Here is a 15,275-nt window from a genome sequence, read left to right as displayed (position 1 = left end):
AATTTAACCTCTTTTACTGCATCAGAATCAGCCAGTGGTGGAAGAAGTATTCAGATTCATTTCTTAAGTAAAAGTACTGATAAAGCAGTGTAAAAATAGATCATTGCAAACTGCAAATGTAAACAAACGGTGCAATAATCCACATCAAAGAAACAGAGCTTTCAGTTAAAGAGTAAGATTTTGGTTTGACATTATATTTCACTACCAGACTCCATTGACAAAAACATGAATTTTACCGAGCAGACAACAGGAATTCCTGGAATACCCCTGCCATGTTCGGTTAGTTAGTTTGTGTTGTTGTGTAACTTTGAGCGGTGGAAGAAGTATTCAGATCCCTTCTGTAAGTTAAAGTACCACACAAAAACACAAACAAACTAACAAATCGAGGCAGCAGTATTCCAGTAACCTCCTGTGATCAGTGCTGTAAAATTGCCATTTTTTCCAATGGAGTCTGGTATTGATATATAATGATGTTTCTGGTCAAACAAAAAGGATTTTACTCTTTAAGAGAAAGCTCTGTCTCTGTAGGAATCCTATCTATAATGTTGTCAGACACTTAAAATAACAATCTGAGCCATTTACAATCGGTATAAACCGTTTCGAGCAGCCTTTAACCTCTCATGACTCCTCCAATAACAAAAGTAGAACCTGAGATTTTATGATAACACGATGTAAAAAAAGAAAGATTTATTTATTAGAGTTTTTCCAAGAGTCCTGTAACACTCAGGATATCACAAACTAAAAAAAAAAAAGAAAATCAGAAACTAACAGACATTTTAAAGAAACTAATCAACCAACATGATTGTCATCACCACGTTCCCAATACTCCCGTGTACAAAGACTTGACTGAGTTCAGCAAATATTCAATATAAAAACATTAGACACAATAAAAATGTGATTGTCTCTGTGTAAAAACAGTAAAGACGAACAGAAACGTCAGATTTATGCTGCGCTGCTTCCTTTACACCAATATTTTTTAACAGTGAAATCTGTGACATCGAAAATTGGTGAATATAACCCCTTTTTTGTTCTTTCTGAAGTGAAATCTGAGCTGCAAGGCACTTTTTACAGTGTAGTGTACAACAAGGAATGTAGAGGCCAGCGATAAATCAGAGACAACTTGGCAGGAGAGAGGTGAGAAGAGGGAGACTAACACCTGTCTGACCTCAGAGCAGCTGTTAACACTGTCCGAGGTGCGATCAAAAATTTCTGAGACTCTTCTGAGTGCAGCACAGAAATGCTCATACACCAAGTGAGAGAAATAACCTTCGTTAGTCAATATTCCATGTTAGATTAAGGTGTTTTTGTGACCACTTACAGATGATAGACAAGATTTCGCCTGTCTTTGCGCAGTCTCAGAACTTTTTGATTGCACGCAAACACAGTCTACAACACTCTATGGTGTGGGTGCAGCATGATGTTGGCTAGCTCCAGTTTCTGCCTCTCACGTGTCTCCATTACATCCCGCTAACAGAGCTAATCCTCTGTCCTTCCTGAAAGATAACTCCCCGACGAGCACTGAAACAACAAGTTTGTTAAACAACACCTAATACTGTTGTGATGGCATTTCCATAATATTCAAAAAGATTTTTAACCAATTGTGACTCGTTCCTGACCAAAACAAAGATGGCAGCTGGAAAAGCCATCTGACCTTGTTCTGTTTCTGTTATTTTCTGCAGAGGCATAATGCATCCATTAACTCAAATGAATGTATTACATAACTGCAGAAAAATTTTATTTGTCAGAAAAACCGACGCTCAGTTCTGTGACTTTGAATGTAACGGCACAAGAGGCACAAACTGGGGCTTGGTGTTGGTGTAATGGGGCACGATAAAGACTTGCTTGTAACAAAAATCTTTTCAGACACATAAAAACAATATATATATTTATATATATATGTACTGTATATACACACGCTGAAACATCAGGTGTGAAAAGGTCCATAAGAAGAACCAGCGCAGGTGTGAAGGAACCTTTTTGTGAGACAACAGCGTTGAAAAGTGTCTGAAATTAGTGTTGAAACTAGATGTCTTTCCAGGAGCCTGACTACAAACAAAATGTCCAGAGAGTTCCCAACTAGGTGAAGCTGTGTAAGCTGTTACCATGGCGAAGAGCTCTAGGATGATGAAAATGCCACTTCCTGGTTTTCCTGGCCTACAGCTCAGTGTCCTTGTATTTCTGCGGGTTGTAGTACCCTCTCTTGGTCTGGTCGGCCAGCTGTCTGCGGTACTCGGCCTCGTCGTCGTCATCGTATCCTCTCGTCTCTGCGTACGGCGTCCTGGACGGCGTCTGGGGCTCGGGGTTGGAGCTCGAACTGATTAAACACGTGAACAAAGCAGCGATCCAGCAGGTTAGTTTTTCATCTCATGAGAGTAACGGATAATTATCTACAACACCTCACTTAAAAAAATGTCATTTTTATCATGTTGATGAAGAGTGATGCTCTCACCCTATTGGCTGAGGACGGTTGAGGTTGGGTTTTGGCAGCTTCACTGGGATGGCGTAGATGTCTGGATGCTTCTGGGCGATTTCCAGCTGTGAGAAGAGAAAAGAGCAAGACCCAGGTATGTCAGAAGTGACACAAAATAAGACTAAAAAAGTGTTTTTATTATGGATAGGATTCCTACACTGACAAGAACAGGAATTTTAAATAAAATAATAACAGTAACATTAATAACAACAGCACTGACCCGAGCGTTTTCTGCCTCCTGCAGCTCCAGGAGTCTCTGAGCTCGAGCCAGGTGGTCCATCTTCTCAAACGCTTGAATCTGTTAGAAAACAAACAAACAAATGTTAACTCATGTTTCATTTTTGTTGATAAATAAAAGATGCGACTTATAGGGAGAGTGACTGTTAGATGAAATGTTTGAGAGTGAAGATGATGAAACTGTTATGATGGATGGTAAGTGGTTATGGATTTGAAATGAGGACTCAGACACGTTCAGTTACCTGGTCACCCATTTTCTATTTCATATTAGAAGCAATGAAAGTCAGAAGGGAAGAAAACGAAATAAGAATTATTTAAAAACTGAGTTAAAGTCAAATCTAAAAGCTGAATGAACCAGAAAGATGTCAGAGATTTAATAGGTCAGAGTAGGAATCCATTTTGTTGCAAAGCAATAAACAAATGAAAATAATAATAATTCTAACCTTGCCCAGGAAGGATTTGTTGGCGGGATCCTCCTCCTCCTTCCCCGGGCTCTGCTCCTCTGTGTGCTGGTTCAGACGGGGGACGGTGGGCTTCAGGGCGACGGGAGGGGGCAGCGGCTTGTTTCCGCCCGCTGCGTCGCTGCTGATGGTGCTGCTGGAGTGTGAGTCATAGCTCCGCGTTGAGTCAGTCCGAGTCTGAGCCCGCACCTGTCAGGTGAGGAGAGGGGACCGGTCAGGATTGTTATGGTCCATTTGAAACCTTTTATACTGCTTTCAAAATGTTCAGGCTCCAGAAATTATCAGTTACAGATTTAAATGACGAGGGGAGGAAAAAATCAAGACAATGAAACGTGGAAAACAAAAATAACTCCACATTACTTCCAACAATTTTACATATTTTTTCAGTTTCTTTTTATTTAAAACCTTGTTTTTTAGTACCAACTCAAATGTGTCTGTAGCAGATTGAAAACTGTCAGACATTTTAAAGATTTAAATCCAAAATGTGCCGATTTTAGACATTTATTGACTGAAAAGTTCTTGCATGTATGCATGTGTTTAGACATTAAACACTTGAGAACTTTGACTGATTTCTGTTAAATGAAAAATTGGATTTTGTAAACTCTTCAGAAAAAGAATAATTTTGGAGTCAGTATCATATTAATATCAAAAGTAACTCAGCAACAGAAGAAGTGGGGTTGTCAGTTTATTTAATCTATTTAAGGGATTTCATGACTCCATAATTCTTAAGGAATGATTAATCTTCTTGTCTGAGTTTGGCACATTCAGTTTTTCATTACAGGAGGGAGTGCAGATGAGGAGGAAGGAGGGGAGGTTCTCACCTTCGGGGGTTCAGGGACAAACGAAGGGGGAGGGCTGGGCTCTCTGTTCAGCACCTCTCTGCTCCCTGACCTCCTCATACGAGCCCGGGGTTCAGGGTGAAGCTTCTACACAAACACACACAGAGGAGGGTCGTCAGGGTCAGAATTTGAAACGTGACACTGAGCGAATGGAGGGTGAAGATCAGAGGACGCCACCTCACCTCGTCTGGCAGCACGGGCTCCGATGATCGACTGATGGCCGACACGGGCTGGGAATCGTCCAGCGTCTCGTCCAGCTCGTTGTCGGTGTAAGCCCCGCCCTCGTCGGCCGTGTCTTCGTAGTCGCTGGTCAGACGGCTGTCCATGCTCAGGTAGTCGGCGCTCATCGCCGACAGGTAGGACATGCGGTCGTCGTGGAGATCCAGGTCCTCCTCTGAACCGTCCAGCTGAGAAGAGGAGGTTCATATTCTAATATCTATCTATTCTGAATGTGAAGATAATACTTCTCTGTCTCTCAGCTGCAGGTGCGTCAGTCACACAGGTAATAAGACTCACCTTGCCCTCACACACCCACACAGCTCTGTCCTGCTGTTCCTGGATAGACTCTTTCACGCTGCCATACCACGCGTCGTTGGCCGAGTTCAGGTCGATGGTTGCTAAACAAAACCACAGCTCAGTAAGTTTTCTCTGTTTTTTCTTTTACGTTGTCATTGTTTTGTTGATTCATTTTTATAAAATCTGATTCTTTCATGTTGGCTTCAAGATGGACCAGTTTATTTACAGTCATTGTTCTGGTTTTAAAAAATGAAGGTGGTGAATTTAAATTTGACTGTCAGTGTACGTTTTCTTTACACTGTGATTTGCTAAATGTGACATAGGCTACATCTACATTTACAATTTATCTTTAATGTTGTTGTGATTGTCCATCCCGCCTCTGTTGCTCCTCCTTTTTTCTCTTCTAATTATAAATGGAGAAATCTCTGTCTTTCTGTCTGTCCTTCAATTTTCTCGACGACCGCTCATCTGACTGACTTCAAACTTTGCAGGAGTATTGTTGAGGACCCAAGTAAGTGCAGTGTCGACTGTGAAGTTTTTTGAATGAGCGGTTCTCAAGAAACTCGGACACAACCAGAGCAGAGCAACAAACTCAAGGAGCTGTGTTTGGAGCTCGTTCATGTGCAAGCCAGAGAAACAGAAGTCACTTATAACCTACCGGTGAACAGGTGTGAGCAGGTCTTCCTGAGCTTGACGGCCTGCTCGTACAGTTTGCGTGCACTGCGGCTGGACCCGGGTACGAGGCGGTTCCTCATGGTCTTGACACCTTGCTTGCTGTCGGGGTTCAGGAAGATGACAATGGGATACCACTGGGTGTAGTTCAGAGTGTCTACAGCTTTGGGAGTCACGTCCAGAAGAGCATGGCGGTCCTGAGGAAACGAGGAGGAGTTGTTAAATGTTAAGATGGTGTAACGTTACTTTCATAAAGCTACGTCTTTTTTCTTCTCAGCCGTACCTGTTCAATGATTTGTCGGATGGTGTTGAGCCTCACCACCCCGGAGGATTTCTCACTTCCTGCATCCTTAGGCTCCGTTTCTGGGGGAGTGAAGAAATTCTTCAGAAATCTGTTTTTCTTGGCAGCCGGCTAAAAACAATTTACAACAAAATGATGTTTGCACTTACTGGCAATGACGAAGTCGTTCGGCATGTCAGCGGCCAGTTTGTCATTTACTGCATCAGAAATGGGACCAAATATCACCACAGGCCTCTTGAATCCAGCTGAAAAAAAAACATGCAGAATACAAATTCAGTCACAGGACGGCAACAATACACTTCCATTTAAATTGCCAATGGATAACTTCTTCTTTTTTTAACCTTCACGTAAAACCACTCTCTCGTAGGCAGGGAATCGTGTGGTGACCGGAGCAGCGCTCAGGTCCTCTCGGCTCTTGCGGAGATCCTTCTTCTTGGCCGCCCTCTGACCTCTCAGCCTCCAGAAGTCTCCTCTGTCGTTGCCTGATGCGGCCCGGGCAGCGTTCTGGACGTTGGCCATTTGCTCAGCTCTGTAAGTAACAAAATAAAAACAAAACTTAAGTGTTTTATTGTTGATCAGATGATGAATTTGTAGGTAGTGACTAATGGTGCTTCACACACCTGCTCTTGTTGGGGATGATTCCTTTCTCCAGCAGCTGGTTGTCTTTGTCGGTGCGGATTGCCAGCCAGTTGCCCAGCTTGCCATCGTAAAGCGTGTCCGTCACTTTGAAGATCTCCCCTCTGGAGAAGGGAAGACTCTGTGGAGCCTCCTTCTCATACTCAAAGTGGGTCCTGATGAAGAAAGAGTCGCCTCTGCCAGACGCTAAAATGTCCTTGTACACTGAGAGAAGAAAGAAAATGAGAAGCACTATTAACAGCTGTAAGTATTTCTATTAGTTTTATTAGCAATCATTATCTATAAAGTGCAGTACCTTCAGGTTTACTCTGAGCAAGAATGGTCACATCCTCTCCCTTGGGAATCTCCAGGAGGTAGAGGACAGCATCCTCTCGCACCATGCCTCTGAAGTCCATGTTGTTCACCTGAAAATGGACAAGAAAACACACATATATATACACACAACTCCACAAACTAATAATGACTTTCATAGTCTTTGAACATGTTCTGAACCATCTTAATTTCACCTGCAGGTTTTGAACGAAGCCTCACCTTCATGATCTGATCCCCCGTGCGGAGTCCCTCCTGCTCAGCGGCGCTGTCCTCCTGAACGCCGGCGATGAAGATGCCGACGTCGTTTCCTCCCGCCAGCCTTAGGCCCACGCTGTCGCCCTTCTGGAAACGCACCATCACCGTGTTCGGTCTGAACGCCGCAGAACAACAGGTAAGAGAGACAAAAAGAAATTAATGTAGAGTTGTAGTGGATCTCTGGCTGAGCAACAGACAGTGTGATCCTGGATAATTAGTGACAACTGACCCATAGACTTCCTGGTCCTCCATGCTCGGCTTTACTGGCACCTTGGGAGGAGCATGAACCTTCGGGGCTACAGTGACTGCTGGCACTAAAGAAACCATAACAAGAACAGACATGTTAATGTTTCAAATCAACTGGAACATTACCAAAACTCAGGAAAAACACGTTTACCTGGTGGCGTTTCTGGTCGTGCTTCCTCCCTCTCGGCCTGCAAAGGGGGCGTGTCCTCTACGGCTCTGTCGGCACCTCTGAACGGTGTTGGCATGGCGCCCATTTTTGCCAGCCTGTTGGGCGGTTCCTCTCTGCTCGTATCACAAATACAAGTATAATTTCTAATGAGACCATGATGATCATTGCAGAGAAACTCCTCCTCATATTTAAATCCAGGATTAGAAAAGAATGTATAATGATTACCACTGGAATTCTTTAGATTTAATTTGATATGATGGAGTGGCAAAGCTTCATGAAGCGTAAGGCAACATAATCCTGCATAATCCTGATTTTTTTCTGTTGTATTTAACAACATGCAGATGATGAAAATCTCTCTAAACTCAGTTCTTTTGCGGCTTTCGTCATGCGATAATGTTGAAAGTTAAGCAAAAATAAATCCAACGATCCAGTGTTTTTGGGTGTAAATCATCGATAGGGACAAAAATATTTGAAATAGGAGCAGTGTTGAGCAAGAATAGTGTCAACAACATTATGGAGAGAATTCCTACAGAGATAGAGCTTTTTATTAAAGAGTAAGATCCTTTTTATTTAACTCTATTTGACTCCATTGACAAAAACAGTAATTATGTTGAGCAGAACACAGGAGCCAGCTCAGTTTGTTTGTTTGTGTTGTTGTGTGGTACTTGTACTTATGTAAAGGATCTGAATACTTCTGCCAACACTGATACTGACTATTGTACATTGTTCTTAATCAATACTGCACCGATTCCATCATTTACACCCAAAAACATAACAAAATAAGACCCAGATGCAGTTATCTTTTAAATCTTTTGGTGACTGAGGAGTTAACGAGAAGCTTACCTGGGCTTCTCTCTGAGCCTCTCATTGGACGAGTGTGAGGACAGGTCAGAGGGTTGGCCCCGCCTGTCGTCCTGGGGCGAGTAGGAGCGGTAGGACTCGATCTCTGAGATATCTGCAACACAACAACGAAAATATTTTTGAGCCAACAAAAGACTCAAGCTGTCTTTTTTTTCTGGTTGTGTTCGATCTTCAGAGTGAAACGCCTAATTTCTCCTTGATGCACCTGTGTTACATAATGAGGGTTTTACGTGATTCAAACTGCCCCACAGGTCTTGAAAGCAGAAAAAAACACCGGCGCCAGGTGAAGGTCAGGCTCACATTTTGGCGTGCCGCTAATTTATTATACAGCACCAGCTCTAAGAATCTCGATCGCGACAAAGAACTGAAACGCAACAGGATGTTTTAGGTTGCATTCCTGTGTACTGTAGCATGACAGGAGTGATAAAACATTGCAAAACCATTACAGAGGAAAAAGTTAATTCGATGCACTTGAGGTGATTTGATCCCAACAGAGCTGAAAATCCTCATTCACACACACACACACACACACACACACATAGTCGGTGCCTATTGTTCTCCGAGATCTTAACAGAGATGGATCCTGGACGGCAGAAACCAGGCAGCTGCTGCTGCTGCCGGTGCAAACCTTAACATAATGAAATTCTGTCATATCCAATAGCAGGATTATGACGGCGGATTAGATCACCCCGCCAGAGGCGAGTGGGCACTTTCACACATACAGACACACACACACACACACACACACACACACACAGTCCCAAAACCAGACAAAGTGGGTCACAAGTCTTCCGGCTGTTACCCCCCCCCCCCTGCCTCCTCCCTTCATCCTCCTCCTCCTCCACCTCCCTGCAAACATTTGGTCAGTGAACAATCCACTCACACCACTTATCTAGATTGGTAGCGACCAATCACAGCACACAATCTAGTCATGTGACATTAAAAACAGGTATAAAAGAGAGTGAGTGAGTGATCATGACGGTGGAGGAATAGGGATGGATGGATTGTTGGGTGCGGTTTTTCCTGCTTATTTGTAACATGTTTAAAATAATATTTAAATAAAACTAAAAACTGATGTGTGAGTAAAACTTTTATTTTATGAAGGGAAAAAACAGTATTGATGGACAAGTACAACAAACAACAACAAACAACAACAACAAACATTTCCACAGTTGATTAATATGAAGTTCATATGCAGTGAGTATATATATGTATATATGTGGATGATGTGGCCACTCGCCAGGTTTGCCTCTACACTGGGTAGGACCTGCTGCTTTTCATTTTCGATTGTCTCTCACCATCGAGCTCCGAGTCACTGTCGACCATCGGGGGGACTCGGATCAGCACCTGCCGTTTGTCCCTCTGCACCACCAGCTGCAGCTTCCCGCGAGACTTCTCGATCAGCTTCCCGGCGTCGCTCAGGGACAGGTTTTCCGTCACGGTGCCGTTAATCTGACAAGAGGAAAGAGAGGGGAGAGGAGGACAGAGGAGATTAAGGAGACGGGTCAGATAGATGCTAAGCAAAGAAACAAGTGGATCAAGTGCAGTCAGAACAGTTTGTTTCTTTTTTACGTTCCTGCAAAGCAAACACTGACTCTCTACCTTCAGTATAATGTCTCCCTCCTGCAGGTTCCCGTCTCTGCTGGCGAGTCCAGTGCTGGTCATCTCCTTGATGAAGAGTTGGCTGCCCAGACGAAGGCCGTACTCTGGAAAAGATGGTAAGAAAACGACAAAACAAAGCATTATTTTTTACTAGTATCAACACATAAACAGGCTGTACAACCTATATTTAAGACCTGACTCTACTCTGATTGGGTTATGGTTAAAACAGAGTCTCACTTCTGATCTGACAGGTAGCCTTGTTTCTTTCTTTCTTTCCTTCTGCGTCTAAAAGCCAAACGTCAGTAAGTAGGTGTGATTCTCACCTTCGTTGGGTCGGTTCTTCAGCAGCAGCACATTCAGCGGTTTCTCCAGCGGCTCCAGGTCCCGGATCGGGCGTGGCAGAGGGATGGGCATGGCGGCGGGTGATGGCGAGCGGTCCAAGCGATCCCTGCTCCCGCTTCGCCTTATCGGCTCATCGTACTTCCTCGGTTCACTGGAGATGCGTTCCCGCCCTCGTTCGAAGCTGTGGTCGCGCCCGTGGCCTCGTCCCGGGCTGTGGCTGTCTTGCTTGTAGCGCAGGTCGGGGCTGTTGGTGCGGTCCAGGGTTCGCTCGCTGCGGTAGCGCCTGTCCGGGCTGTACTCCCGATCCAGGGCTCGTTCGCTGCGGTAGCGCCGATCCGGGCTGTGGTCTCGGTCCAACGCGCGCTCGCTGCGGTACCTCCTGTCCGGGCTGTAGTCGCGGTCCAGCACGTGGTCGCTCCGGTAGCGGCGATCCGGGCTGCGCTCTCTATCCAAAGTGCGACCCCTGCTGCCGTCTCTCCTGTACTGCCGGTCCGGGCTGAGGTCCCTCTCCATGCTCCTGCCACGCTCCCGCCGGTCATAGTCCCTGTCATAGTCGCGCTCGTGCGTGTGGTAGCCAGAATCCATGTAGCCGCCGCCTCGCTCCCTCTCCAGGCTGTGGTCACGCCCGCCACCACTCCGCCCGCTGTACACGCTGCGGCGGTCCTGGTCGTAGTTGTAATCTTCGTTGTAGTCGTTGTTGAAGACTCTGTCGTCGGGTGACGGGGGGCGGTTCAGCAGGTTGACCGGAACCTTCCTTGGCCTCTTCACTGTCTGTAGGTAAACAAAAAGGTCAGAGGTCAGAGGTCAGGGTCACAAACAAATCGAATTGTATTGAGTTTGTAGCCTTTTCAGAGACCGAAAACTAGAAAGACAGTTGACAAGTTCCCAAAACAACAAAATAACAACAAGATTCAAACAACTAACCAAACTTTTACTCACAATTTTTGCAACTTTGCCACATTTTCTGAGAGTCTGGACGGCGAAGGAGTGTATGGCCCCCTCCATGGAGATGGCGTTCACCTGCACCACCCGGTCTTTCTCACTAAACACACAAACACACAGACATTACTTAAACAAACCAAACTGAAAAAGATATTTTAGGTGTTTCTTAGTGTCCTAACTTAATGTATTTCTTATTTTTATATTAACTTAAAGTGGGACGCTAATAAGGCTTTGCCTCTGTTCAGACAGTTGCTTGGATTCTTTCCAATAAGTAAATAAATAAATCATTTGAGCCATAAAAATATGCTTTGAACTTTTATTTCATTATTAAAAATAATCAGTATTTCTTTGATGCATATATAAAATTAATCCCTGTTGTCACATAAAAAGCAAATAAATTACATTAAATGATTGGTTAAATGAGTCATTGGTTTGGCAAAATAGATAAAGTCCTCTATTAAACATAATTTTATATTGCTTTATATTGTAGAATAGTGAGTTCTGGATGACACAGGATAAACTGACCAAACAGGAACCTCTGTTTTTTGGAAAATCCTGTCAATTAAATGCCAGGACAGTAACGGTTCTTCCTGCAAAAATACTGTAAATCGACATTGATATACAGAGATATTAAAGGGACAGATACCTCCACTGTGTACACATTTTTTCTAAACATTTTCCACAACAAAAAGGAAGTTAACACTACTACAGAGTACGTACAATAACAAGCCATCGGCAGGTCCTCCCTGCAGGACGTCGGACACCACGATGGACGTCTCGCCGCTTTCCTCGTTCGGGTTGTCCCGCCCCCCTGACACTGCGATGCCAAAGCCCATCTTTGGATCCTGAGACACAAAGAGAGAAAACATGTAAATCACGTGGCGTTTATTCTGTATCACAGAGAGAGAGAGTGGTCCTGTAATCCCTATGTTGTGCGCTGGAGTCACGTATGACTCTGCAACAGCTTCGTGTATCGTGCGCGCGATTAGCAACAATGCTAATCCTCGGCTTTGTAATGTTCTCAAGTTTCATGTGTGTACATGAGCACTCGTGTCTGTGCTTGTTATCGTGTACTACACACTTTATTTACTGTGAGATTTTAATCTACAAACAACTCTTGGTTTTTAAGTCTCACTCCTTCTTTTGGAGATGTGTTTTAGCTCCGTGCGATTCTACCTGCCACTGTTCCAGTTTGTCCAGATGAGATTAGGACAGAGATTTGATGACCCCCCCCCCCCCTTCTCTTTATCCCCTCCCTTCCATCTGCACTTAAATAAATAAATAAATTTAAAAAACACAATATCCACCATTTCCCTCTGTCTCTAGCAGATGGCCATGGAGGCCGGGGCAGGGAGAAAGTGCGAGCAAAGAGACACAAACGCAAGCGAAAATGAAGGACCGCAGGAGAATAAGACATTCACTCCTGTGTAATAATCTTAAAAATGAATTATGTCATGTTTTAAAGATATTAAGTGAAGAATCAAACAAACAAAACAACAAAAAACAACCGGAGAAGTAGATTGCTACTGTCAGATGTCCCCAAAATGTCAACGTTTTAGATCCTGAGCTTTGTTTTTAGCTTGACAATAAAGTAAGTTTGACATTATCTGATTTTTGAAAAGGTTTTACGACCCCAAGAGGCCTGAGGATTTTCTCTGCCCCACAGGAAAACACAAGCTTATAGTTTTTAAACTAAGGTGAAACCAGGAAAATCACCACAGCAGCATAAAAAGCAGATAAATGTGGATTTATTATAATGTTATATTATTGTTTCCAGCAGCGCTAAGGCAGTGTTAATGGGGTTTAATGTTGGATGTTATTTGTATTTTTCTGATCAGACCAGTCAGGTGTGTTTCCAGCTCCCCCAGACTGCAGGACGTTAAAGCAGCAGATTGCCTAATTTCCCCTCCTCCTCCTCCAGATGCGTCCACATATCGTGTTTATTACCTAACACCTGCTTGACTTTGCCAAAGACAAAGATAAGAAACATTTCTATCTTATCGTGCCTTGCTTCTGCACCTCTCAAATCTCCAAGGATCCAGGTTTGTTTTTGGTTTGTGTTGAGTAAAATCTGGCTGAACACAGTGAAAACAAACAAAACAAAACCCATAAATTATTAAAATGTTCTCCGGGTCTGATGGTTGTGCAAAGTTTTGGCTAAATGAGGCTAAAAACACGTTGTCAGTTAAATGAGTCTCATAAATATAGTAAGCTTTGGTAGAGGAGCAGATGAAAGTTGAGTTTCATGTCTAGTGAAGCCTGAACGAACTCTTGGAGACTGTTTTTAACCTAGACAAGGTGAGAGATGTTCTGAGGCTGCAGCTGAGACATCATGTTTAAAGTGACGAATCGGTTCTCTACAAATGGTGGAGGAGAATTTTTAAAAAGTAGACGTACAGACCCAGACTGTGACAGCTGGCTGTGGTGGGGTTGAGAGTCGGGGGGTCACATGCCTGCAGCAGAGGACCTTTTTTGCTCTAAATCTGCTTTTCTGGCTCCAGTGAACTGCAGCACGAAACAATGAGCTTATCACGATGATTACCTAAGCTCAACTGGTTTGCTCGGCTCACACAGTCGTACACGTGTTTAACGTTAACGCCGGGTTTAATTTGGCTGGTGGCTACATGGGGGTACGAATGTGATAAAACTCTAATCCAACACATTTCAAGTTTGAATCAAGAAGCTGGAACGTGGCTGAAAAACAGCGATTATTTCTACTATTATCAGTAGCTTCAAGTACTGGAAACACTTAAGATTTAACTCCTGAAAACTTTTGCTTTTTTGGTAGAAAAAAGTGTTTAAATAAGGTCCTAAACACAAGTTAGCAGATTCCAAACTTTTAACTTCAGTTACGACTTCTAACTTAGCCTGAGACTGTAACAATGGACCAAAAATCGTAATATCTGAAAGCTGGAGTTGGACTTTCTCTTTACAAACAAACAAACAAATAGAAATAACATTTACCTCTAGATTTAAACCTGAATTAACTGATTAACTTTTTTCGGCCACTTGGGGACAATGTCTGTAAAAACATTAACATATCATCACCTTATAAATTAGAGATGTTAGCAAACAGTGGCTTACACAGAGTAAACACAGACTAACAGTAGCATCATGTAGCAGCTCTGTGTTCACCAGCTAATCCCTAACTTTGTCTTTCTGTCATTTGGAGCTGAGTAAGTGGCATACAGTGGATTTTTAGAGCTTTTTTTAAATACTAAATCCCCTCTGTTTTAATTTAATCTGTTTTTTGCCTAAAAATACACCGACAAGTACACCAGTATAAGCCCTAAATACATGTGTAGCATGTGTTATTTGTGCAGTAATAACCCAAAATTCATGACATTGGTGTCTTCAGTGTGGTCTGGAGAAATCATGAGCACTTTAAAATGAAAGTTATTGAGATTTGAATTATGATGGCATGAGTTTTGTCTCATTCAGAGGACTGTAGGTCTTATAACTGTTGGCTGACCACTCTGTGTCAATACTAATAATTTAAATGAACTCCCTGTGGACCAGCAGGAACAGCCGGGGGTTTTATGCAGTTAATGTAAACATTGTAAATCTGGTGTGTGTGTTTTTTTTTTTTCAGGTGCAGATGGACTCACCCTCTGCAGGGTCACGGTGTACTGCTCCCACACGGTCTCCTCCATGACCGGGTTCTGTGGACAGAAAGGAAAGATTACCGTGAGTGGTTTCGTTTCACCGAACAGATTAATAACGTATTACGTGATGTAACGACAAAAGCCAGTTCATTAGCCTGCGCTGTCGTTACACAACCAGGAGGCTCCCAGAAGAACAATGACAGGCCTCTGCTGAGAAACTCCTGACGCTTATTGATTAAATATTGATGAGGACACTTGAACATCCGCTCGCTTTCTTTGAAAAGGAATAATTCAGGATGCCAGAAGGTTCAGTGAAAACACCAACAGGTTACATAAAACAACCCAAAGATACACACCTGCTAAACTTCTTATCAGTTAACAGCCAATAAACTGAAACTTTATCAATTAATCTATCCATAATTGCTTGATTAATCGTCAAGAGAAGCCACAGGTTAAACCAAAATCCAAACTTGCAGTCCTATTAAACAGAGAAAACCAACAGCATCTGTGAATGCTGCAAAATCAAATTATCATCACTCGTTTCCGTTAAGCGACAGATCAATTAATCCACTCGTGCCTGTCGGTCCTAACGAAGTACAAACTCAACTTTTCTTAAAAATATTCCATCGTTTAAGACCAAGTGAAAAGCTGAAAACACAAAGTCTCACGGTTTCTCTTTAAAAAATTCACCATGTATCAGTTTTGATTTTGACAAACTTTCTTCACCCTTTGGAAATCCAATAATTAATTTTGATTCCAGATGTTTTGGTGCCACTTTTCTGCGATTCCAGATCCCTAATTTTAGAACA

General features: G+C 43.1%; 1 protein-coding gene across 4 annotated transcripts in view; it reads right to left on the bottom strand.

The window, feature by feature from the left end:
* Positions 1–672: 672 nt before the first annotated feature.
* The window catches only part of tjp2a (tight junction protein 2a (zona occludens 2)), a 28,220-nt gene continuing 13,617 nt past the window's right edge, over positions 673–15,275 (bottom strand). For all 4 annotated transcript variants that reach the window (XM_018685302.2, XM_018685301.2, XM_018685300.2 and 1 more), the window contains 23 exons: positions 14,470–14,523; positions 11,582–11,706; positions 10,859–10,961; positions 9,901–10,690; positions 9,578–9,681; positions 9,274–9,427; positions 7,958–8,069; positions 7,097–7,227; positions 6,929–7,013; positions 6,664–6,814; positions 6,428–6,536; positions 6,117–6,336; positions 5,838–6,025; positions 5,646–5,741; positions 5,479–5,558; positions 5,182–5,392; positions 4,524–4,624; positions 4,190–4,414; positions 3,990–4,094; positions 3,151–3,357; positions 2,691–2,768; positions 2,450–2,535; positions 673–2,314 (listed from right to left, as the gene is read on the bottom strand). In XM_018685302.2, coding sequence (XP_018540818.1) covers positions 2,155–2,314; positions 2,450–2,535; positions 2,691–2,768; positions 3,151–3,357; positions 3,990–4,094; positions 4,190–4,414; positions 4,524–4,624; positions 5,182–5,392; positions 5,479–5,558; positions 5,646–5,741; positions 5,838–6,025; positions 6,117–6,336; positions 6,428–6,536; positions 6,664–6,814; positions 6,929–7,013; positions 7,097–7,227; positions 7,958–8,069; positions 9,274–9,427; positions 9,578–9,681; positions 9,901–10,690; positions 10,859–10,961; positions 11,582–11,706; positions 14,470–14,523 — 3,675 coding nt within the window. In that variant the 3' untranslated portion in view covers positions 673–2,154. The remainder of the gene's footprint in view (positions 2,315–2,449; positions 2,536–2,690; positions 2,769–3,150; positions 3,358–3,989; positions 4,095–4,189; positions 4,415–4,523; positions 4,625–5,181; positions 5,393–5,478; positions 5,559–5,645; positions 5,742–5,837; positions 6,026–6,116; positions 6,337–6,427; positions 6,537–6,663; positions 6,815–6,928; positions 7,014–7,096; positions 7,228–7,957; positions 8,070–9,273; positions 9,428–9,577; positions 9,682–9,900; positions 10,691–10,858; positions 10,962–11,581; positions 11,707–14,469; positions 14,524–15,275) is intronic.

The sequence above is a fragment of the Lates calcarifer genome, linkage group LG9, assembly GCF_001640805.2.
Source record: "Lates calcarifer isolate ASB-BC8 linkage group LG9, TLL_Latcal_v3, whole genome shotgun sequence".
NCBI classification, from domain to species: Eukaryota; Metazoa; Chordata; class Actinopteri; family Centropomidae; genus Lates; species Lates calcarifer.
The sequence above is the reverse complement of the archived record's forward strand: the minus strand, read 5'-3'. Positions and strand labels throughout refer to the sequence as shown.